This window comes from Impatiens glandulifera, chromosome 6 (assembly GCF_907164915.1).
Source record: "Impatiens glandulifera chromosome 6, dImpGla2.1, whole genome shotgun sequence".
NCBI classification, from domain to species: domain Eukaryota; kingdom Viridiplantae; phylum Streptophyta; class Magnoliopsida; order Ericales; family Balsaminaceae; genus Impatiens; species Impatiens glandulifera.
In genome coordinates, this window is record NC_061867.1 from 7449369 (window position 1) to 7476048 (window position 26680).

General features: G+C 30.5%; 3 protein-coding genes across 6 annotated transcripts; 1 reads left to right on the top strand and 2 right to left on the bottom strand.

Annotated features, from left to right (window-relative positions):
- The first annotated feature begins 2280 nt into the window (after window positions 1-2280).
- LOC124942223 (serine/threonine-protein kinase KIPK2-like) lies at window positions 2281-7399 on the top strand. Of its 3 annotated transcripts, XR_007099667.1 has the most exons (5): window positions 2281-2577; window positions 3023-3126; window positions 3332-4741; window positions 6114-6960; window positions 7074-7399. XR_007099667.1 is itself a non-coding variant. In XM_047482684.1 (4 exons), the coding sequence occupies exons 3-4, from the start codon at window positions 3411-3413 to the stop codon at window positions 6907-6909; spliced, it is 2127 nt and encodes a 708-aa protein (XP_047338640.1). In that variant the 5' UTR covers window positions 2281-2577; window positions 3023-3126; window positions 3332-3410; the 3' UTR covers window positions 6910-7399. The 3 variants fall into 3 exon arrangements, 2 of the variants coding, with proteins under 2 accessions (XP_047338640.1, XP_047338641.1); XM_047482684.1 differs by having other exon boundaries at window positions 6114-7399; XM_047482685.1 differs by lacking the exon at window positions 3023-3126 and having other exon boundaries at window positions 6114-7399.
- A 1846-nt stretch (window positions 7400-9245) lies between these two features.
- On the bottom strand, window positions 9246-13542 carry LOC124942353 (double-stranded RNA-binding protein 1-like). Its single transcript, XM_047482834.1, has 7 exons — window positions 13239-13542; window positions 11704-11820; window positions 11156-11391; window positions 10846-11065; window positions 10162-10224; window positions 9703-10069; window positions 9246-9605 (listed from the first exon to the last, which is right to left on the bottom strand). The coding sequence occupies exons 1-7, from the start codon at window positions 13489-13491 to the stop codon at window positions 9500-9502; spliced, it is 1362 nt and encodes a 453-aa protein (XP_047338790.1). The 5' UTR covers window positions 13492-13542; the 3' UTR covers window positions 9246-9499.
- Window positions 13543-21651: 8109 nt separating this feature from the next.
- Window positions 21652-25924, bottom strand: LOC124941143 (putative disease resistance protein RGA3). Of its 2 annotated transcripts, XM_047481408.1 has the most exons (6): window positions 22781-25924; window positions 22623-22676; window positions 22460-22540; window positions 22284-22389; window positions 22103-22132; window positions 21652-22010 (listed from the first exon to the last, which is right to left on the bottom strand). In XM_047481408.1, exon 1 carries the CDS (start codon window positions 25854-25856, stop codon window positions 23457-23459), a length of 2400 nt encoding a protein of 799 aa, XP_047337364.1. In that variant the 5' UTR covers window positions 25857-25924; the 3' UTR covers window positions 21652-22010; window positions 22103-22132; window positions 22284-22389; window positions 22460-22540; window positions 22623-22676; window positions 22781-23456. The 2 variants fall into 2 exon arrangements, with proteins under 2 accessions (XP_047337364.1, XP_047337365.1); XM_047481409.1 differs by lacking the exon at window positions 22284-22389.
- Between the last annotated feature and the right edge of the window lie 756 nt (window positions 25925-26680).

A 26680-nucleotide genomic window follows, 5' to 3' on the forward strand; every position in this document is an offset into this window, starting at 1 on the left:
TTTATATCATATTTAAAAAAAATTAAAATTATATAAACATATTTTTAATATAATATATATTATAATATATTAAAAATTTATATTATTATAAAGAAATGAACTTAATTTTTTTTATAAAATATAATGAATAATTAAATATATCGGTGATTTTATATATTTAATTGTGTTTATAATGTTCGAGAGTGAATCATGGTGAAATCGGAGCGGGGACACAAATATCATCTCGACCCATCCCCGATCAACTACCAGTCAAACCGGAAAAAAATCTCCCTAAATGGGATAATTCGATTTAGTTACCGCGGAACAGTTTCAAATTATCATCTTTAGGCCGGCCAAGGGTGAGATGAGCTATATTAGGCCCTAAAAAACGGTTTTACTTTAGAAACATTGATAAAATATTTAACCAATTAAATATATTATTTTTATTAATTTAAATACAAAATATTATATATTATTATATATTTTAATATAACATAGTTAAATAAAAAAATTTAATAGGAACCACAAACTTTGGGACCGGACTTGAATCTACCACAGTAAGAGTTATGAGTTATTTTTAAACAACAATTTAATGTGTTTGAAAATGAGTATCTATAAGTTTTATGTTATAACCAAAATAAATAAAACTAGCATTTAGCCCGTGCATTTGCACGAGTAATAATATAAAAAACCGTGAAAATAATTGCGGATAACATTTTTAATTTTATTTTTAACCGTTTTAAATTTATGGGTGAGTCAACACATAATCCGACCCAAGTATCCATTTACTCCACATTATTATATATTAGTTAGTTAAAAAGTTGAACTTATATTAATATTAAAACGTCCTGCATTTATCAAATTTGGTGTTTGAATTTAATATATAAAGTCTTTGTACCATAGTTGGTTAAAGAGTTGTACTTGTTTTGTTAGGTTGCAAGTTCGAAACATACCTCTAGCATTTTTTATTTTATTTTTAATCGTTTTAAATTTAAAAACGGGTAAACCCACAATCCGACCCAAGTATCCAAATTAACCACAGCTTTCGACCCGGCAATCCGGACACTTTAAAAATTAAGCATCATTATATATATATATAGATTAGTTAGTTGCAAAGTTGAACTTATATTAATGTTAAAACGTCCCGCGTTTATCAAATTTGGTGTTGAATTTAAAATATAAAGTCTTTGTAGCCTAGTTGGTTAAAGAGTTGTACTCGTTTTGTTAGGTTACAAGTTCGAAACATACCTCTAGCATTTTTAATTTTATTTTTAACCGTTTTAAATTTAAAAACGGGTAAACCCACAATCCGACCCAAGTATCCAAATTAACCACAGCTCTCGACCCGGCAATCCGGACACTTTAAAAATTAAGCATCATTATATATATATAGATTATAATATTAATAGTGTGATTATACTTCTTTATCATTTTAATATTCAATATTAATAGTGTTAATGACATGGTATGGGAAAGAGTTTGATTAATTGCCTTAAATTCTTTAATTAAGAAAATATTGATCTTATTTATTTAAGAAATAAAAGTATTTTATTTAAATAAATCAAAACATAAATATAAAAGTATAAAACTCATTAAGTAACTCAAATGATCAGAATAATTAATAAGATAAATATCAAATTTATATAAAACTTAAAATCAAACTAGCCTTATAACTTTAAGACTTTTAAATCATTACAAATCTATGAGTCTCAATTATATCAACTTCAATTATTGACACCCTCCTTATAAAATGATTGAATAGTATAAAGAATAATGTGCACAATTATTTTATAATTAAAGTATTTAAATCATCACCCTCACCCAAATCCATAACAATACAAATTATCAAATAAGTTTAATCTAATGACTAAATAACTTTAATGAACAAATAAAAATAAAAATAAATTTAACTATTAACCATATATATATATAATATAATGAGAAATGATTTACGCAATGAAAATATAATGAGTAAGATCACGAAATTTGACATGATCTGTAATAAATAAAAAAATTTATGTCTAAAAAGAATTGTAATAAAAAAAAGGTAATGTTCGGGAAAATGACCATATTCGAGAAATTTTTATCGAGAATATGACTATATTTTTTCTTTCTTTTTCATACACAAGTGATAAACGATGTCAGATTCGTGATTTTGTTTTTCAACTTCGTTACCCTGTAACACGACTCGTATAAATTAATACCTGGTTTCAACCAACCGAGTAACCATTGCTAAGAGTAAATGAATCGAGTTAGTAAAATAAACTAAATTAAGATCAATATTTTATTGCTGTGATTGACAAAAGCTAAATAGAGTATTATGAAGAAATGAATTAAAAAACTAACAGTGAAGGCGAATCCAAAGCTTCAAATCACTGAAAATGGTGATCCTGCCGCCATAGATCGATCCATCTCTCTGCTTGCTTGGGTCCATAGCACATTCTGTCTCAAGTAACTACCAAAACTACACAGTTCATCTATCTAGCCATGGAAAAATCATCAGATCTCTCTTTCTTTCTTTCATTCTCTCTCTTTCAGTGAGCTCAAATCCAGTATTGCTATGACCTAACCGGATCATTAATCATAACCTTATGTCTGGTGAGATTCTTTGTTATCGCTTCATTTGTATAATCGCACTCTCGAATTTCTTCATTAATCCGAAAACTGCATCATCTTCATTGTGATTTTTGCTCTGTTTATCATAAACTTATCTGAAACTCGTTTTTCAAGCCATTGATGAGCTTTAGAGGTAAAAATTAGAACAGACACTAGAATCGTAACTGTTGTCAACAAAAATCTGATTGTAATATGGATCTTAGAGTTGCTATTATAGAAATTTTGTTGAGTTTGTTTATGTAAGTATTTGATTTTGTGATATGATTAGGTTCATAGCTGGAAGTTTGATTCTATGACTGAACTTATTATATTGATTTGATTTGATTTATAATTTAACTAGAGGAGATTGAATTCAATAAGATTATTGATGAATATAGTTTTCTTTCTCTAAATGAAAAAATAACATAAACATTATCGTTTGTTATAGTTTCTATGAATGAGAAGTTTGATTCAGACTTCGATTCATCGTTCATGAATGCTGCTTAAGTTGTTCTTGTCATATTCCAGCATTGAGAGGCTTCTGCAAAGGAGGTAATTTTTACATGATTCTGTAACTGTTGTTGTTTGAAGTAAAAACAAAATTTCCCTCATTTGGCTCTTTTTACCCATTTTGTGAAATAGATTTTACCTTATAAAGCTGATTTTGAGATAAAGAAACTGATTTTGGATCAAACTAGAAATATCATAAGAGAAGAATCGCTTCAAAATCAGCTAATTAATCTATTTCTTTTCTCAGATCAACATTTTGAAGAATGATATATAGGAACAGCAAATAAGAAGTAGTCATGGTTCTTGAACAAACAAGCTGAATCTCAATGGGTTCATTTTCCCCTTCCTGTGAAATTGTTGAAGTCAATGATGAACAGATGCACCAAATTATTAAGCTTGGTTCCAATAAGAGCTTGGAAGATGATATCAATAAGATTTTTGAGGCAATCAGCCTCAAAGTTTCAACGAAGGATCAAATACTGAATCATTCCGTCTCGAGTCCCATAAGTAAAGATTCTTTACAGAAATCATTCAGATCAGGTTTCCCTCCTTCACCAGATACTAGGCCTTCTTTGAAACATGCACTTAGAAGGCAATGCATTTCTCAAGCATCAGAAATGGCTGCGATCAAACGGTTGTCAAGTCCAATATGTTCTCCTCGGATTTCAGAAGCCAGTAGGATTACAAGTTTATACAAGTCAGTTGTAGTTGAAGCTGATACATTATTATCAGAGACAAAACCGAAAAGTGAGGAAAACAATGTAGCAACTGAGAAGAACATGTCTGAATCAGTACCAGTTCAGAGTCTTCTAAAATCAAAGACAGATTCGAAGGAGAAAAAACATTTATCTGTTTCGTCAGTTCACACGAGCTTACCTCCAAAACCGAGGCAGAAAGGAAATTTACAAGAAGAGGCTAATGTTTCATCTACATTAATCAAGGCCAATAATAAGGGTAGTAGACCAGCCAGAAAGGTTTTACGTGTGGCTAGACCAGTCTCGGCAAAACGTCCTATCATCAAGAAAGATTTGAAACCGAAGATGATTACCACTAACCCCAATCCAAACAAAGGGGAATTGCTTTGCCAAAAATGCCAATGTGCCTTAGCAAATCAGAAGAAGGAAGATGTGAAACACTTGGGCTTGGAAGATCATAAGAAAGTGAACCAGAATGCAAGCATAGAAAATAGTGATGATTTCCATGATAACAACCGGGATGAAGAAGAAGAAGAGAGTAATATGAGCAGTTCAATTAACACAACAGGAAGGCCACACATGTCGAAAAACATAAAATGGGAAGCAATCAAGCATGTTAGAAAGCTGCGAGGAGGATTAGGACTGAAACACTTCAATCTCTTAAAGAAACTCGGTTCTGGAGATATTGGGACAGTTTATCTTGCTGAATTGATCGGTACTAACTGCTTGTTTGCTATAAAAGTCATGGATAATGATTATTTGGCTAGAAGAAAGAAAATGGTAAGGGCCATTAGTGAAAGAGAAATATTGAAGATGTTAGATCACCCGTTTCTTCCCACTCTGTATGCAGAGTTTGTTTCAGATAATCTATCCTGCTTAGTTATGGAGTACTGTCCCGGAGGTGATTTACATGTTCTAAGACAGAAGCAGCCTGGAAGATATTTTCCCGAAGCTTCTGCGAGGTAAATGATATCATTATTGAACATGAAACTTTTTCTTATAGACAAACATATACTTTTTTAAATCTAATGTCAATAATAAATCTAATCATTTTCAACAAATCATAGGATGTGTTTTGAATGATTCTAATTTCAAATCTCTATAAGAATTGACATTGAACTAGAATTCAAATCTCATTCTAAGCAATATATACTTGGTTGTAATTACATAAGCATTTAAAATCTTGATTCAATTCCTTGGTGTAAGTCTTTAAAAAATCAACATAATTGGAATTGCCCCCAACAATTCCAAACAATGTTAGTTCACCTCACACCAAACACTCCCTTATGATGTGTTTGTACAAGGAAAATTAGAATTGACATTAAATTACAATTTAATTCCTATATCTGGGAAAATCCTTGAATTCAAATCTCATTCTAAGCAATATATACTTGTTTTAACTACATAAGCATTTAAAATCTTGATTCAATTCCTTGGTTTAAGTCTTTAATAAATAACATAATTGGAATTGCCCCCAACAATTCCAACCAATGTTAGTTCACCTCAAACCAAACACCGGCTTTGTTTGCACAAGAAAAATTAGAATTGACATCGAATTATTACAATTAGAATTGACATTAAATTACAATTCAATTCCTATGTTTGGAAAATCTTAAAATTCAAATCTTATTCTAAGCAATTATACTTGTTTTAACTACATAAGCATTTAAAATATTGATTCAATTCCTTTCGTTTAAGTCTTTACAAAATAACATAATTGGAATTGCCCCCAACAATTCCAACCAATGTTAGTTCACCTCAAACCAAACACTTTTGGTTGTGTTTGGACAAGGAAATTAGAATTGACATTGAATTACAATTCAATTCCTATATTTGGAAATTTGGTAGAATTTAAGTGGAATTTAAAGTAAAATATATATAATTGTTTTAATCCATAATACTTCAAATTCTAAATTCAATCCCTTATTTTAAGTTCTTAAATAGACAACATAATTTGAATCGCTCCACCAATTCTAATTCCAATGTCAATTCACCTCTAATCAAACACACTTAAGATTTTTCATTGAATGGTTCTATAAACAATAAACTTATGAATGTTTTTTTTTGTTTTTTTTATCTCTTGGTTTGTATCAACTTTATCGTATTTTTCACAATGTCGCCATATTCGTCGATGGTGTGACTAGTTAAAAGTTATATAAAGAGATATTAAAGGATAACTTTTTATTCACTTCAATGATGTATTGCTTTACTAATAGTAATCCATTTGTAAGAAGATGAAAATTTTAACTATATTCTTCTTCACCAATTTTGGTTCAATTTAAAAATGTATTATTATTATTCATTGTTTTAATAAAACATTTTGTACTTGTCCAGGTTTTACGTTGCTGAGGTTCTCCTTGCTTTGGAATACCTCCATGTGCTTGGTGTCATCTACCGAGATTTAAAACCAGAAAATATATTAGTAAGTGAAGATGGTCACATAATGCTGACAGATTTCGATCTTTCGTTTAGATGTGAAGTGAACCCGACCCTCTTAGAGTTTCCTTCTTCATATAAACAACCCCCGAGAATCTCCAACGCATGCACCGGTTCCAACTGCATCGACCCATTCTGCGTAAGACCATCATGCGAAGTGTCATGCTTTGGTCCCTGGCTATTACCAAAATCCAACAAAGTAAAAAACTCAAAACCCGAGTTGCCACAGTTAGTGGCTGAGCCAACCGATGCTCGTTCTAACTCATTTGTAGGTACCCATGAATACTTAGCACCTGAAATCATCAAAGGAGATGGCCATGGAAGTGCAGTTGATTGGTGGACTTTTGGGATATTGATTTACGAGCTTTTATATGGGAAGACACCATTTAAAGGGCTGGGAAACGAAGAAACATTAGCTAATGTTGTTTTCGAGAGCCTCGAGTTTCCTGAAACTCCAATGGTGAGTTTTCATGCTAGGGAACTCATACGTGGGCTGTTAGTAAAGGAACCTGAGAATAGGCTTGGATTTGAGAGAGGAGCTGCAGAGTTGAAGAAACATCCTTTCTTTGATGGATTGAATTGGGCTTTAATAAGATGCGCTATACCACCTCAATTGCCCGAGTTCTATAATGTAGGAGTTGTGAATGTGACTACTACTTCTCAGGAAGGAAACTCGGAATTCGAGTTGTTTTAGGTGGAAAATGAATGCGATTTTGGAGGAGGATGAAAAGAGGTATCGAAAAAGGTATTCATTTTACCTTGTCATTGTAAGTTTCACATTTTCTATGAAGAAAGATTTGAGAAAATTTCATTGATCAAGTTTAACATCTAATTGGCTTGTGTCACAACTCACAATAGGAACCACCTCAAAATGCTTAAATTTTCGAGGTCAGGACGGTGAGATGTTATACTAGTCTTCTTCCGATAAAAATGTTTGGTCTCGAGAGAAAGAAAAGTCACTATTAAATTAATGTTTGTGTTCAAATTTTGTATATAAATCTATTGGTATGTTACCTTTTGGGTTTTGAGAATACGGTTTAGGAGGAGAAATAAATTGAGAGAAAAACATAGAAACTAGACAATATTTTAATCTTTTATTACTATTGCTTTAATTTGGTTAGCATATAAATTGATAATAATACACTCGTACTCTTTTATGTTTGGGAAATATTGATGTTTCTTTTATATATTTATTTTCCTATATTTCTACTTTTTTAAACTTTTTTTTCATCATTTTAATATATTTTTGACTGAAGTGGGTTAAGTTTTGAAAAAAAAAATATATTTATTTATTAGTACTTTTAAAAATATAATTTATTATTAAGTCTAATTTAATATTAAATTAAGTAACAAGTCTTCCAAATTTTAATTTCTTAATTTGTCTATTATAGATTGAATCTGGGATGGATATATGGAGAGAGTCCACTCAGAATTTATTTTTATTTAAAACATAAATGTTTCGTAATTTTTTTAGTTTAATACACTATTTTTTTATTTTTTTTAAAAGATAAACTTACCTTTATCTATTTTCATTTTATACATAATTTTATCGTTATGATTTTAAGTCCAACCTAACTCGGATTCCAATCCGTACCTAAATTTCCCAAAGAAAAAAATATCTACCCGATTTAATATAGAAGGTTTATTACTCTATATATATATATATATTTATTATATATTTTCACTTTATTTGTCAAAATATAAATTCATTTGAATAATATTTGTTTATTATTTAGAAACAAAAGAGTAATAATAATTAAATATCTATAATATATAATTTTATTAATACACAATTATAATATTGCAATGAATTATAATTAAAATGTTATAATTAAATATAAATATATAATAATAATAATAAATGTAAAAATATATTTGAAAAATAAGATTTAAGAGATATACATGAAATATTGTTGGTTAGCTTCAAGTTAATACCACATATAATTATATATTATTAGGGGTGTGTATTAGGGGTGTGTATTATCTCACATTTATACATGAGTAATTATATAAGTGGATTTTTTTTAAGAGAGTACGTGTCATGAATGGATTAAAAATAAAAAATAGAAAGGGAGAATTTCCAAATTTTTATTTACTCATAAAATGACCCATAAAACTTTATTTACTTTTTATTTATCTCTATTTTTTCTATTTAAAAAAAATCATTCTCAACAATGTTTTTTTTATATTTCTCATTTACTTATTTAAAAATGAAGTATAAATTATAGTTGTATATATATATTTTTCAAATTTTGTAGTTGACTTGTCTCTTCAAATTTTTTAATTCTCTTATTTATTTAGAGATTTAAATTGTTTTCACTTAATCATTTTTTATAATAAAAGTGTTCAAATTTTAAATTGTATTATGATTATCATTTTTTAAACTAATTTATCACATCTAAAAATAAAAATATTTACAAATGTTTTAGACATACTTTTTTTTAATTTAATAATTTTGTGAGATCTACTAATTTCAAATGGTCTAAGGTGACTGAATTGTGCGATGTTAAAGATTTGAGAAAATTAAAAAAATATAGATGATTTACAAAAATGTGTGATGTTAAAAGAAAGATTTGAAATAATAATAATAAAAAAAAGATAAATATGATATTTTTCATTAAAGAAAACTAAAAAAAAAATGAGTTTTTTAATTAAGCTAGACATGCCCTGTACTTGATTTTAAATAAAGGAAACACAATAATTAAAAAGACATTCATTTACATCTTTAATCTTTTAATGCGCTTTCAAAAAAGTTCAAGTAACTTCTTCCTATGAGATTTTTTGCAAAGACTCTAATTCTGTTCAGGGTTGCCGTCACAATATCCCTCAATACCTCGTATAGAGATATCTCTATAAGAAGCTCTCGCATCCTTCTCTGTTATAAAACGACCTAACTTTGTATACAATGTGTAAGAAAAAACAAAAAAATCATGAAAGATAATTAATTTTATTTATTTTTACAAATATATTAAATAAACTAAAAATAATCCTACTTCATAGTAAAAACAACTCAAGTACTTACCCCCCAAATAACAATGAGTTCATTTATCATTATACTCTACACTATAGTAAATTAAAACATTGATGGAGTATCTTATGATTATAGTAACAACAATAACATACCCTAACCAAATGAGGCCTAGAAACATACTAAGAGTTTGCAAGTCATTAGCTTAAGAACATTATCATTTACTACAAACAAACAACACCTTAATTGAGTTTGCATCCATCAACATACTATATATTAACACTTTTCTTCATCTTTAAAGTCACCATTAGCAATGTCACTTTCCCTCCAAATTAGGGACCTTTGGCCTTGGACTTTGACTTGAATACACCAAAATCTTATGAAGAGGCCTCTCAATGGTCATTTCTTTTCTAGCTTGCAGCCTGATATGTAGAGTCGACATAAGAATTTTATAGCAAAACAAGGTAAATATCGACCCGGATGAGGGAAAAAAAGTAAAAGTGTGTGAAGGATACATACACATTTTCACATTGTGTTGGGCTCCTTGGCCTTTTACCATTGTCGGCAGCAGTTTTGGTATTTGGCTCGCTCAGAACCGGTTCTTTGTTCTCTAGTTGTGTTTCACACATTATAGCTTTACCATTGTCGGCAGCAGTTTTGGTATTTGGCTCGCTCAGAACCGGTTCTTTGTTCTCTAATTGTGTTTCACACATTATAGCTTTACCATTGTCGGCAGCAGTTTGGGTATTTGGCTCGCTCAGAACTGGTTCTTTGTTCTCTAGTTGTGTTTCACACATTATAGCTTTACCATTATCGGCAGCAGTTTGGGTATTTGGCTCGCTCGGAACCGGTTCTTTGCTCTCTAGTTGTGTTTCACACTTTATAGCTTTACAAAATGAAAAAAGCAAGAACATCATTCATCTCATAATAATGCACACTTTATGATGACAAAAAACGATAAGATCTGTGAATAAATACCCATTTGAAGATTCTCCTCGGTGAGAGCTATAGGCTGATGTTGTTCATTTAAGTGCAATGCTCCTGTTGAAATTTAAATATAAATAACAACAAGTACAAATAGTTGGAAATTTTTCTTTCAAAACATTTATCTTCAGATAAGGAATAGTATCAAAACAGGGTCAATTTCAAAAAGAAAAAATAAATGAAAACTGACTTTTATGCAAGCAAATTGTTGGACTAATTCAACATGTTTATACTTTATACATGTATATGTTAATTAATTGTATACAAACCATTTGAAAACACTTTTTTGGAGCTGGGTCTGGCTTGATGATTGAATTCAGGTAATTTGTTCAACACTTAGTATAACAATATATATTTGAAGTCGCATTTGCGAAAACGCTATTAAAACAAACTTTAATATTTAAAAACAAAATTGTACAATGGCACATGGGGTTAGGTCACAAAACTATATAAATATTCTAGTATATCTCGTTATGCAATTAGAGACAAAATCTAAAGGGATTATAGGTATTGGCTTGGAAGACCTAAACCTCTACATCTTTACAAAACTGTTGGTCTGATTATGAATTTAGGTAAGCTTATGCAACTTTGGTTGTATTTCACATAAGCAACATGCTTGAAAATCCAGACTTGCTAAAAAAATAAACTCGTTTGCAACTATTTGAAAAATAATCTTACCATTTTTAAGTGAATCATATGCTGACTTTGCTGCGTTGACTTCAGCCTGTTTTTTGCTTTTCGCAGCTACCCCTTGATACATTTTTCCATCTACTAACACCGTTGCAAGGAAAGTAGGCGCGTGACCTGGACCACAACTTGTAGTCGTATAACTTGGACTCAAGAAGCCTCTTTTGTGAGCCAATTCTTGCAAGGCATTTTTATGAAGAACAAAATCATCCTGTAAATTCCACATCAAATAACTTAAAAGTAAGACAAGAACGTTACAAACTGTGTGATAGGAAATATCAAATCAATCTGAAAGAATAACCTTCTGATCTTCATTTAATGAAATTTGGTCGAAAGCAATCTTTGCTGCATCATTTTGAGCTTCTTTTAGAGTGACGAAAAAATTTGTACTCTCGTAACACTGTCCACCAACAGTAACCTTACACTTGAAACGACTAGCATGTTGAGGACCTTGACGCTCAAATGAATATCCAGGCAAATCTATATTTTTCTTTTGAGCATATATTTGTAGTCGATGTTTGTACCAATGGTGTCCATCTGTAATCAAAATGTTCAAATAAATCATATTACGGTTAGAAGAATGAGATGCAGTATAGCAATTAGTTAGAGTTTAAATCAAATAGGTAGAAGATTGAAAACAGTTTACTATTGGATTAAGAAATACAAGCTTTTACATTCTACACAATGCTCTTAATCAATAAAGAGTGAATAAAATAGATAATGGTTTCTAGATAGTTTTTGCAGTTCTAATAAATCATCACATATCCCAAGCCCGTGTATCAACTAGTGAATACATATATGTAAACAAACTGCAAATTGCTACAAGGAAATACATGAATTCATCACAACCTTGAGACTTCTTGTTGCGTTTTACTCCTGAAGGGATAAGAAGACTTTGAGTCACATTTCCCGTGTGTTCTTGTATAGTCAATTCAGCTTCCAATCCATTTTGTGAAGCAGGGAGAGCTGCAAAATTAATAATAAGGATAATGCCAAAATATGACCAGAAAAAATCTCCAATCTTAGCATTTTTCATTTAGCTTGTTAATGTTCACTCCAATGAAGACCACAAAGACAAACTAGGACTAAAACATATTATAAAGTATTATTATGTTAATTTTAAAAAACCTTTAACACAAATTTTGCAAACAAATAGAGTTATCGTGAAAAATAGAGTTACACAAAATGGAATTTTGTTGCATAAATCGTGATATACGAATCAAATATACACAGTGCAAGAAATGAGCTAAGCCAAATGTATTACAAAAGATACATAAAAGTAAAATTGTGCAAAAAAAAGTTAATTATTATAAACAAATATCCCAATCTCAAATATCATTAAACTTTTACCTTCTACAGAATGCTCTTAACCAATAAATCTTGAATAAAATAGATGGTTTATGGATAGTTTTTTCAATTTTATTAAATCATCATATATCTCAAACCCGAGTATCAAACTACAGAATACCACGCAATATGTAAACAAGCTGCAAATTGCTACAAGGAAAGACGTGAATTCATTCAAATATTCTAACCTAGAGACTTTTTGTTGTATTTTACTCCTGAAGGGGTTAAGAGGAATTTGCATCACATTTCCCGTGTATGCTTGTATATTCATTCAATTCAGCTTCCAATCTATATTGTGAAGCAGTGAGAAATGCAAAAACAATACAAAGGAAATCGTAAAGATGTCAAAATATAACCATAAAAAATCTCCAACCTTATCTATTATGTAAATTTTGAGACGAGTTATCATAAGAATCAGTTAATAATTTATTACAAACTCAGTTCTTCTAGGCTTAACATATGAATTTATTTCATATTATCAATAGAACAACCATATACAAGAGTAACAAAACTAATCAAGAATACCAATTGTACCCTTAATTTAAGCGTGTGTATTTGATTCATCTCCTAACTAATGCATAACAGGATACTTTGCATCTTCAAGAAAATTTCGACTCAATTTTATCCACCATTAAGTCACATTACATCTCCATTAATTAACCATGGAACAAGAACTAACTCCCCAAACAAGTGATGACAGGTTTATTCGAGAAAAAAAAAGGATAGAGAAACTAACCATCTCATTCAAAATGCCAAGAAAATGATTAGCAAAATCTGGTATAAGGACTCAATAGTAATATTACTAGATTAGGGTTAGCCTGTTTTGCTGTTTCTAATTGAACCTTGGAAAAGAGGTATTTCTTCTACCTTCTTTGCTATCTTCTCTAACTTAATTCTTCAATTCTCCTTCTTCCAAGTAGAGTTCAAGTATACTACACAAAATTCATAATAAAAAACTAAACCCAGAATCAAATTCCTAAGATATCAATGGAAGACATGAATGGACATTTACTTGAATCAACAGAATAAGTGTATACCAGAAGACAAAGAATTATCATTCGCTTCAGAGTTAGAACCGGAATCAGATAAATGATTCAAAGCAACCTCAGCGGCGCTATCCTGAGCTGCTTTAATAGTTCGGCAAGGAGTGGAAGATTGAAAGCTAACGCCGTTAACGGTGATAGTGGTGGTGAAACACGAGTTGTGATCTGGACCATCCTTTGAATTCGAATACTCTGGAAGTTTCCATAGGTTCTGTTGACAGAATTGATGAAGCTTAGATTTGTACATTTTGGATTTCTTCTTCTTCTTATAGAACCAGTGAAAGTGATAATGAATGGCGAAAAAGAAACCCTTCACGGGTTGGTTGTAACATGATTTGTGGCTGTGTGAAAAAAATAAATAAATTAAATTTACAATTAAGTAAAGAGAAATTAAAAGTATTGTAGATTTCAACTTTTATATAATGGTTTTTTATTTTAAAAATGTTTTTTTTAAGGTTTATAAATGAATTCTTTTATGTTGTTTATGTGATGTGGTGATAGAACTTGGCCTGTTAATCATTATTATTAATTATTATTTGAGTTACATTTAATGAATACAAATTTATTAATTATTATTTGAGTTACATTTAATGAATACAAATTTATTTGAGCATCCGCAGTGCAGACCTCTGCCCTCTTATTTTGTCAAATCTATATTCCACCTCAACAAAAAGCGGGCACATATTGTACTTGGGCAAAACACTCCAATGCTTCTGCCCGCCCTCTTATCTAAATAATTTAAAGGTGTTTTAAATAAATAACTAATTTATACTATTATATTATATGAAAATTTAAGAATTTAAACTTTAAAACGTGTTAATATAATTAATAAAAAAATATTAATTTATTTAAAATATATATTTATTAATTAAATATATAAGTAATTTAATTTAAAATATTTTTATAATTTAAAATATATAAATTTGAAAATATATAACTAATATTCCTATATTATTGGAAAATTTGAAAATATATAATTAATATTTCTATATTATACTAAAATATTTTTATAATTTAAAATATATTATAATATTATTATAATTTAATATATAATTAATATTATTATAATTTAATATATAATTAATATTCTATTTTATAGTAAAAGTTTAGAATATATATTTATTTAATGTTATTATAATGTTACTTAAAAAAAAATAGTAGAAAAAAATATTATAATTAAATATATAACTAATATTCCTATATTATATAATATATTATATTATATAATTATGAAAAAGTCAGAAAAGGGCATGACCGGCATAGAGGGCACTGCCTTCTTTTTCCTTTTATCTACAATTCAAAAAATAAAAAAAACCAATGACCTGCCATTTTCCACGCTGTCCGATGCGGGCACAGGTCATACGCTGGAGATGCTCTTAGTTCCTTAAGTGTGGTAATCATTCAAAAATTAATAAATTCATTACTTTTATAATCATTTTTAAATAGAAAGCGCGACTTGGGGTTGCAACTATCTGTCTCCGTCAGCGTGAAAAAATAAATTAAACGCGCGCATCTTTGACTTCAAACTCTAACATTCCCCTTTCTTTCTTACGTCATTCTTCATTCCGCTTATCCTAGCAGCCTTCCTTCAGTTCGTCTTCCTTTGTTCTCTGTTCACCGTTCATCTTTCTTTCGCTTCGCTCACGCAATTCATCTTACTTTCGTTTCAGTATGCCCGATCAAACCCTAACAACCTTCGGTTCGTCTTCCTTTCGTTCTCCGTTCTCCATTTGATTTCTGTTATTCGTTGGATTTCTGTTATCCCTTTCGCGCTTCAAAATGGTAAACTTATCATCCTTTACTTCAGTGCGATATTAAGTCTAAGTTGTCAAGTTAACTTGAAGTAGTCTAACTTAAGACTATGTGATTTTAGGATTCATATAAACAAATAGTCACATATAATGCTAACAAAATACAAAGCTAATGAAAAAAAAACGGATCGAAAAAGAAAGCGAACTTATTCGTTTCGTTTTCTTTGCATTAGCTTCGTTTTTCTTAGCATCATATGTGACTATTTGTTTATCTGAATCATAAAATCATATAGTTGCAAGTTAGACTATATCAAGTTAACCTGACAAGTTAGACTCAATGTCGCACTAAAATAAGAATGACGAGTTTACCATTTTGAAGCGCACAGAACGGAGAATGAAAATTGAACGGAAAAAGGAAAATGGAGAATGAAAATTGAACGGAAAAAAGGAGAATAGGGAATGGAAGGAAGACAAACTTAAGGTTGTTAGGGTTTGATCGGGCAGGCTGAAGCTGAAGGAAGATGAATCGTACGGGTTGAAGCAGAAGGAAGATGAACGGAGAATAGAGAACAGAAGAAAGACGACCTGAAGGCTGTTAGGGTTGTATCCGATGTTGTTCTAAAAAAATATACTAAGAAAAAATAATAATATAATTTTCTTTGCTCTCCATGTAAGTATTATCATTCCTAGGGATGGAAAAATTACCGATATTAAATGTATATCGAAAATACTGTACCGTAAAATATCGATATTTTTGGTATACCGAAAAAAGGTAAGGTATGGTACCGATATCGAAATTATTGGTAAGATAAATGTATGAAATTTTTAAAATTTTGGTATATCGAAATATGCCGAAATACCAAAATAATATTTATAAATTAAAAAACATATATTATATATTAGGAAATAAATAAAATTGATATTAATTTAATTACCTAATCATAATATTTGGAAATCAAATCAAAATATAATTATATTGTAATATAATTTAATATATGCAATCTCTATATATTATATTTTATAATTTATAAAAATAATTTTATTTCACTGTAAAGTGTGATTTTTTTCAAAACAAACCTAATAGAGTCTAATATGTTGTCGAGTTCATTATAAAATACAAAATATGACTCGAAAAAGAGTAAGAATAACTTTAAAACCAAAACTCCTAAACAAAGTAAGAGTATATTTTGGGAATACTGTGAAAATAAGACAAGAGAGTTGGTTGATGGAAGAATACAACCAATCGAGGTATGCAAGTACTGTCAAGTTGAGATTTCATCCATTTTTGAAAGTATTAGTGGGTTGAAAAACCACTTATTAAAAATGTGTAAGTTGAGTGCACTATATAAAACAAGTAGAGCATGTAGATGTGATAAAAGTCAAACTATATTTATGAACGAGACGATAGTGATAAAAGTCAAACTATATGAGAAGATGCTTTGTGTTTTGTGCTATATTTCCTAAGGATGCTGAAATTGGAAAGGAGATGTTAATCCAATTGTGGATGGCCCATGGTTTAATTCCTACAGATAAGAACCAAGAAGTGGAAGATGTTGGGAATACAATTTGAAGCACCTGTGTTGGAGATCCTTTTTTCAAGACGAGAAATTAAATTGGTCAGGATGTTATGAAATATGTAAGATGCACGATCTTGTCCAATTTGTTATGAAAGATGAATATTATAGTTTGGATGCTAATAGCTCAAATGATGGTTTAAAACGAGAAATTCGTCATGTAACGACAATGTTTGATGAATTTGTCAAAACACCAGTTCGTTCTCTTAAGAAAATTGGAGGGTTGCAAACGCTAATGTTCAATGACAGAGATGTTGATGAAAATGTGCAGATTTCTTTGAGTGTCTTGAAGAAGGAACATCCGACTTTACGCGTCCTTGAACTGAGCTACTATGCGCAATATCAAGATTTGCATTACCTGGGATGTCTAAAACATCTGAGATATTTAGACATTTTCGGTAATGATATTGAACATTGCATCTCATTTTAAGGACACGTAAAGTCGAAAGTTCCTTCAAGAGACTCAAACAAATCTGCTTTCCATAAACATTTCCACCATTGAGCATTAGTGATTGCAACCCTCCAATTTTCTTAAGAGAACAAACTGATATTTTGAAAAATTCAACAACCCTTGCCGATATATGACGAATTTCTCGCTTTAAACCATAACTTGAGTTATTAGCATTCAACGTATAACATTCATCTTTCATAATAGATTGGGCAACATCGTGCATATTACATATTTCATAACATTCAGACCAATTTAATTTCTCTCCATCATACACTGATTAGAGCTGCTTCAGCCATGGTGGTTTCTCTCTCAAATGAAATCTGAGAATCAAAGTTGAAATCAATCCATACAAAATGGCCGCACTTTGTGACAAAAATAAAATAAAATAAAATAAGATCTATTTGCAAGTGGCTTGTAGATTAAACGAAAATTATATTGCAATGTATAAAAATTTGAAATCCGGACATATAATCAATTTACTTAAATGCTCCGTTCATAAAATAAAAATGAAATCATTTAAGCAAAAGAAAAGCAAATCCCCTTTCTAAGACTCATATGGTTCGAAATTCGTCTTCCATTATAATCAAATATATCCCTAAATACATGCAATTCAAAAACTATTAATTACAAAAATAATTTGAATGAAATGAGTAATCCATTAAGGTAACTAATGTGTAAGGTGAGTCCAAAAGTCAAGAATAAATGGAATAGGTCGATACATTATTTTTGTTTAATTTGTTAAGGTAAAAAGTTAAAATTACCCTATTAACTCGTTAACTGGTTAAATACTTTTTTTTTTTTTTAAGAAAATTAGGTTTACAATAATGTAAGACATCAATTTTTTCAATACATTAATTTTCACGTGTACATTTGTGTTTAGTTCAATTTGTTCACTAAACTTGTATAATTGTCTCAAATAACTTTTTTTCACAAAGAAAATATTTCACAATCATATATTAATTTTATCTTTTATTAATTATTTCATTTTTATTTTCATTGTGTCTAATGAAATACCTATAATTTAGGTAAAAATAAAATGATTACAATTGACTTGTAACAACCAAATAACTATAAATGTTATTCTTTGAATTTAAGTGGGAACCATGGGTATCATGCAAGTTTTTTTTAATTAAAAAAAACTATAAATGTTATCGTATATAGTTAACCTTTGTATATGATGTTAAACATTTCTTGTGACTTACAAAAACAATGTTACTAATATGTAGCACATTTTGTAAATCAAATTGAAATGGAGTTTAGGGACCAAATTTATAATTTGTATGATTAGTCATTTTGCAATAGGTTTTAACAATTACAAATAAAATTAATACGAATTTTACAACTTTTCTTTACAACCTTGTTTTTTTTTTTTTTTTTTTTTTTTTTTTTATAAAAATGGCCTTGGTGTAAAGTTATTTTGAACCCATGAATCTATTGGCTTAAGTTTTTGCGCTCCACCAAGAGTTTCTTGGTCATCTTTCATTTCATTTCATTTCTAGTTACTTTTCATGTGGACAAATATTAGTCTAAACTAAAGTTTTCTAACTCACAATAAAACTTTAAGGACCTAACTGAATATAAAAATAAATTTTAGAAACATGTAAAAAAACGAGATTTTGTTTTAACGATTTCAAACGTGTTATTAACTTATTATCGTCATTCATAACTAAATAAATAAAAGATTCACGTCACTAATTTAATATCTTTTATCATCAGGTTTCCACTTATATTCCATTATATATATTCACAGTATAATAACATATGTTATATAATCTTTTGCATCAGGAATCTTCGGTTAAAAGATTTGTTCGCAACAGTTAAAAGTCAAATGTTCTATAAAAGGATTTGAGCTAACCAGGTCAAGAAGTGGGTATCAAACGAGGTCTGAGAAGAATTAATTTACTAACATATACATTAGGTGAAGGCTAAATCAATTAAAACATGGAAGACCCAATCCGCTAATTACTTTTTCATTTGGAGAAGTCCAATAGCAAGCTAGTGATTGACGATTTTCAGAAGAAAAAAAACATAAAAAAATGTCAGGTGACCACGAATCTACGAGGAATATAACTATAACAACCTCAAGAGACATAACCAAAGGTGAAATTCCAATTTTAAAATTATTTCTAAGCTCTCGGAAAATTTAAGAGAATTAACTAGAGTTATTTTAAAAGGTAAAGTTGCTTCCATTAGCTCCTAAGCATTGTAAGAGTGTGAGTTGATGGGTATAAAAGAAAAAGTGATGTTGTCATTTCTCATGTGTAACCAATCCTTTAATCTTGATCGAAATCTCTTTTATTCGCGTTCGAAAATGCACAATATTTTCTTTTCCCGGTTTCTTAAAGATAAAATTGGGTGCCAACTCTAAAAAGGTCAAAGATAGTTTAATTGATACCATTTTAAATTTTATTTCGGTTCCTCAAATCATTTCATACAAGACGAATTTTAAGAAAGTCATACTCTCGTTTTGTTTTACGAGGTTCAAGAGGAAGGTGAAACCACATGATTTAATGAAATCAACATTAAATTAGACTTTAGTTTAGCCTATCATTTTGGTTCTTCATCCCAATCGGGATTCGAGAGGAAAGATAAGTTATGAGGCGAAAACTATTTAATCGAATAAACGTTTTAAGAAGTCGACCATTTTTAGACGTTATAATGGTAAATAAAAGTAAATCAAAAAGTTGGCTTAACCAAAATGGAACCAATTCATTTGTAACTTTCCTTCAATATGTGTTTTTAGGTAAAAAAAACTTCGAATATTTAACTATATTTTCAAGGTTGTTCGCATTTTTCTTTTATCTCCATGGTGTTGTGTTCATGTTAGTGTTGTGTTCATGTTTGAGAACGTTTGACCTTAATAGCATAACTTTAATATCTTAGTCAAATTCACTGCTAGTTTGAAATCACCATGAAATGTCACGATAATCTGGTCCGCAAGCCGTCCATGCGAAACTTTGTTATGGGAGTCTATTGGAACCTGCAACACAACACAATTCAGTTTTACAGAATAACTCAAGATCTTAGAGGTTGATCAATATAAATATTCAACTCAAGCTCCAACTAAAATGGAATCCAATTCATTTGTATCTTTTTTTCCATCTATGTTTTCACTTGTATGGAAAGGTTTTAAAAATAATTGAGTGATCTTGAGTACTTAAAAACACATAAAAAATTAAAAAATACAAGTTAATAGAACTAAAAAATATTGGTAAGCTCTCTTATTGGTAACATTAGAAAAGCTCTCTTATGAGTTCCTGGCTTCAGACCTACTTTCTGTTCTAGCAACGGCGACACGTGTTTCCCAATCCTGAAACAGACAATTCGGAACACATGGGCTAGTCAACGACGAAGTTGAAGTCATTGTTTCCGGAAATTGAAGACATACTCTAATCCAGTTCTTCTACCAAACTTAGTTGAAATGGACTAGAATTTGATAAAAATGTGAAATAATTTTAGATTAAAAAACTGATTGAAATTTGAGTTTTTCTCTATTACGAGTTGAAAAGATGAGTATACCCTTGATAGAGTATTCAAGAAAAACTGTAATTTTTTACATTTGAAGTTATTTAAAAGCTCAAATTTCCTGATTTTCAAACTATTGTATAGCTGAAATGAAAACTGAAATAATATATGACTCTTGTTTTAAAATCAAAATTGAGAATTATGTGTAACTCATGGAAAATATTTTATTGGATGATATTTTGAATTTACACACTTAAAGTTAGATGATAGAAGTTTGGTTTATGTTTAGAATGAAAATCAAATTTAAAATGACAAAAAAACTTCAATGCTTTTTCTTTACAACTATCATGTTTTTCTTAAAAAATACCAAACATCCTTATTCATTTGTAGCTGAAAAGATGTAAAAAATTAGGGTAACTTATAAATACTAAATTGAAGAAAATTATATTAAAAAAACCCTAATATCAGTATGCTGTCTTGTTGATGTTCAACAACAAGACAGCCTGCTGTGATATTTTGTTTAAGAAAAAAGCTTAACAATCTTTTGTTATTTGGAGCTAAAATTTTGTTATATTGCAGTTAAAATATCAAAGAATATTATGTAAATAATTATGGTCACTTACTTGTTAAGGCCAAATTGAATAAAATGAGTTGCAAATTTGACAAAATACTAAAATTTCATATTTTTTGGAATTTCAAAAAATTGATTTTTCTTTGTCTTTTCTTGATCACTTTCATCTATCTTACCTAATAATAGGATATTAGAAATGTCTATGGAAATACTTTTTGATTCCCATTTTAATTTAGGTATAAAAATGATGTGGATGTATTTTCATATATTTTTGTTCACACCAATCGTTGCTTCCACTAAATACTTCTCATTATAAAACAATGAGATGAAAACGCAGAGAGTAGCAAAGGAGAAAACAGAGGACTAACAATGAGATGAAAACGGAATGATATTGCCTACTCAACTTTTACTCTTCAATATTCCAAATTTGCTTTCTTGATTTGAATTGGAGCTTGCTTGATGTTTATTTGAAAACTTCTTATTTTATTTTGGGAAAAAACTTATTTTGTGTTAAAAGTGATTTATTTGGATTAAGAGAGTGCATTATATGTTTTTTTTTGTCTGTGTTTTGAACTACACAATAGATAGCTAAGAATATTCAACATCGGACACTAAATATATTGCATTTAAATATAAATAATTGTGCAGCTCAAAGGAGGATTAGTGTTACGTGAAAATGATTATTTCTAAGGTATTACCCTACATGTCTATAGATACTCCCTCCAGACTACCATTTGCTGATTATCACTTCCTGAAATTGACTCTTCTTCTCCTTCTTCTATTCCTCCTTACATAACTAGGGTTCAAATGAATCATCTCGCCTTTGTTTTAGGGATAAAAAAAGAATGAATATTGTGTACAAGCCTTTAACGATTTGTTTAGTTGCATTTAAGCTTCTCCCCTTCGAGTTCTTGCTTCAGTGTTTCAACCCTTTTCCAACATATCCATGTCCTCCTGTTAGTTTGATCATACACACATACATACCATATTAACAAAACAACAAATAAGATCAAAACAAGTTGATTGAATATTGAAGAATCAATCACCTTCTGAAGCAATTCCAGCCTCTTTTTCATCTGCGAAAACATGAATTGTAATACTCTAATGAGGATCTATTAAGCTTGAACTATTAATTAATGGATGATATATATGTTTAACTAATAACCTAACAAGCAATGGGAATGAGAAAATCAAATGAACAGAAGAATTGAGAAGATTAATTCTCACCTTGTTTAATTCCTTGTTTAAGATCTTTTGCTCTACATACCAAATTTGGTTATGTGGCCAGTAAGCTCCGCTCTCTTCGTGTTTATTTTCCAATAGATTATTTACTCTGAACATCAAGTAAACAAGAAATAAGAAACCAATAGATTACAAAACGAATATAATTATTTAGGTACTACCTCTTTGATGAGTCTTCTACTCCTTTAAGTTATCACTGTATGCTTGACCCTGAAATAGGATAAATTCTTCCAACTCTCTCTCTATATATATATACCATTCAAAAAAACAAATAAACAATTGAAAGTCACAATCAAATTGATGAAAGAGGAGAAGAAAACATACATTGCAGTAACAGTAACGAGTCCGTATTGGAGGAGCTGCAGAATAGCCTACTGACTGCGAAAAGCAATATCACGGTCAAATCGAATTCAATTAAAAAACTATCACGGATTCGAATTTAAGTAATAATAGATTAAAATAATTATTATTTTTATACGTACCTTCTAATTCACTCTTCTATTCCTCTTCCAATACAATATTTACAAAGAAGTTCTCAGGACCAAGTTTGGTTCGAAGGGAACGCAGGAGTATGATAACATCGTCCGCTTCTTCTGAAGACACCAACTTAGGACAATTCCAGATAGTCAATCTCTGTAGTGAATTATTATTAATACGGAGGTTTCCAACAAATTCCTCAACTGATATCATCAACTCCGGACATTTGTAAATATACAAATGCGTGAGAGAGTTGATGAAGTGTTTGTTCTGGCAGCCACTAATCTTTGATATCATTCCCTCGTCAAACAAACGCCTTAACTTCTTGCAACAATCAATTCTCAGATATTGAAGAGATTGGAAAGTTGAGCGTACTCCTCCTAATTGTGCTTCATCATCAAACATTAATGCCATATAACCAGCTCCAAATAAAATACTTCTTTCATTCATATTTTCAATGCCAAGATGAGTGAGAGCACTAAGATTTGAGATGCTATATAACAACTCATCCGAACATTCACCCCAAACACTTACATCTTTGAGTGATTTGAGATGCGGTGGCAAGGCCCCCAGCTTTGGGCAATTCTCTATGTTCAGCTTGCATAGATTAGGGAATGCTCCGGCACTAGGAATAGTAGGAGACACCAATTCCCTCAAATTATCCATGTCGATAATATTAAGTTACTCTAACAAAGGGAATAGTACTATCATTTCATTGTCATCGCGACTACTAGCAGTAGTATTCACATTGCTCACCCATTTAGGGGGATTCACACCTTTGTAATCCCTCATTTTCAAAATCTTCAACCTCGCAGTTGAAACCTCTAGAGCTTCACCAATTTTCTCATCTCTAGCACTCTTGCTCTCATTATCATCAACTTCATCACTAGATCTCCATGACAACTCCAACTCATTGATACTCGACATTTTAGTCATACTTACCCCTCTTGCAATAGATGCATCACTAACTCTCCCAAGATTCTTAATTATCAATGATCCGCAGATATCCAATTCTTTTAATTCATCTAGTTGACCGTCTTTCTCCTTCATGCCTATCACAAACAAGCTTAACGTCTTCAGATGTTTCAATTGCCCCATCTCTCTAGGCATATATTTTAATCTATCACACTCCTCCAAATAAAGATGCCGCAGACTAATAAGGTCTTTCGTATTTCTGGACAAACTTTCAAGATTAGAACACATATTGAGTTTCAAAGTCTGTAAGTTCAGGAGATCACAAATACTATCCGGTAATGTTTTTATCTTCTTATTACCGGAAATATCTAAATATCTAAGATGTTTTAGACATCCCACATATTCTAAACGCAAATATTGATATTGCACATTGTAGCTCAGTTCAAGGACACGTAAAGCCGAAATTTCCTTCAAGACACTCAAACAAATCTGCTGTCTGACATTTCCATAAACATTTATGTCATTAAGCATTAGTGATTGCAACCCTCCAATTTTCTTAAGAGAAGGAACTGATATTTTGACAAATTCATCAAACATTGCCGTTACATGACGAATTTCTCGTTTTAAACCATCATTTGAGCTGTTAGCATCCAACCTATAACATTCATCTTTCATAACAGATTGGGCAAGATCGTGCATAAGATCGTGCATCTTACATATTTCTTTTTCAAAATAATCTAATTTCTCGTCTTGAAAAAAGGATCTCCAACACAACTCTTTCCAAATTGTATTCCCAATATCTTCCACTTCTTGGTTTTTAACTGTAGAAATTAAACCATGAGCATTCCATAATTGGATTAATCTCTCCTTTTCAATTAAAGAATCCTTGGGAAATATAGCACAAAACACAAAGCATCTTCTCAAATGATAAGGGAGTTCATAGTAACTCAACCTTAGAATAGGCAAGAGATCAGATTCTTCATTTTGAGTCTCCCATATCTCATTATCTCTTATTTTACCCCATTCATTTATATCACTTTTAAAGCCCAATTGTCCTCCAAATGTCTTGGCAACTAAGGGAACTCCTTTACATTTTTTAGCTATTTCTTTTCCAATATCAACAAAGTTTGGAGTTTTGGGTGTCCCACACATAAATGCACGCTCTTCAAAGAGTAGCCAACAATCCTCGTCAGAGAGCAATGGTATCTGAATATGTTGAATCGTTTCCATAATTGTTGCCACATTTCTTTTCCGTGTTGTGGTAAGGACAAACGCACCATTTGATCCACAATCTAAGATAGATCTCAACTGATCCCATGCCTCAAGGTTTTCATTCCAAACATCATCCAATACAATCAAATATCTTTTCCCTTGCAATCTATCTTGAATCATTTTCTGCAATATCTCTAAGGAAGTTTCATTTGTTGCTCCTATGATAGCTTTGATCACTAATTTAATATCAAATTCGTCAGAAACACAAACCCAAATTTTGGTTTCAAAGTAATTAGCAATCTCCTCGTCGTTGAAGACCATTTGGGCAAGTGTTGTTTTACCAAGACCCCCAATTCCAACAATGGGTAGAACAGATAACTTTTTGGCACTAGATGTATTGACCAGAATATCAATAATCTGTTTCTTTTCCTTATATCTCCCATAAACTTGATTACAACTAGAAAGAGACGTGGTTTCACGCCAACTACTAGTAAACTTGTCTATTTTTGAATCATGAATAGATTCACGCAAATGTAACGTTTGGCGCACTGAAGAAATTTGGTTAAGCTTCTCTTGAACATTCTTAATTTTGTGACCAACTTTTAGACGTGTCCAAGTACTGATAAAAGGATGGGTTATTGAGTTGGTTACCTTGATCCGGGTTGAAGAGGAGGCATTACGCCTGTTGACTTGAAGACGAAGATCTTCATAGGTGCAGTCATCCATGATGTCTCGAACCTCATACGCCACATCTTTGAGCTTCCGCAACCAATCTTCCGTTTGTTTGTCCTTGTCCTTCTTTCTCTCTGCATCCTCAAGAACGGCACTAATCGAAGATAGCGTGCTGGATAGCTTTTGAACCTCCTTCTTAAAACTCCAAAACAACGAGAATTCATCCTGAATCAGAGGTGCCAAGTTTGAAAGCAATCCACTGATTAGAGCTGCTTCAGCCATGGTGGTTTCTCTCTCAATGATCAATCTGATGAATAAACTTCTCACAAATGTTATCTTGTGTCTACTGAAGAACAGTCATTGAAGTTAATCACATACAAAATGGATTTTCCTTTCCGTGTGGACCATACAAATACTTATTATTTTATATTTGATTGTAATTATTATATAATTAGAAAGTGACATCTAATATAAATTAGGAGATACTACCGAACATAAATTGAAATTAATCACATACAAAATGGACCACACTTTCCTTTCCGTGTGGACCATACATACAATAATACACACTTTTCTTTTGAAATTTCTGAAAATGAAGGATTAATAATAAAGTTACTTTAATATTGGTATTCAAGTTATAATCCTAAATTTTTGAAAAGAGCTCATTGGTATCCTACTAGTTGGCTTGCATATAGAATTATGTTAACAATTCCAGTGACAGTGCCGTCAGCTGAAAGAAGCTTTTCAAAGCTAAAAATATTGAAATCTTACTTGCGTTCGACCATGTCACAAGAAAAACTAAATGCTTTGGCTTTGATTTCTATTGAACATGAGTTCTTGGAAAAACTTGACTATGATAGGTTAATTAATGATTTCGCCACTAACAATGATTTCGCATCTAAGAGTGCAAGAAGATCAATTTTTAGAAAATAGTATTGCATTGGCTGATTCAAATTGGTAAAATTTTAGTAGAATTGTATTGCATGTCGTGTCTTTGTAATAGATTTCAGACTTTTGGTCATTCCTTTTGAAGACAATGTAACAAGAGCATTTGTTATTGAAGTAAATTCAATAAACTTTACCATAAAATTTGTCTTGATTTTTTT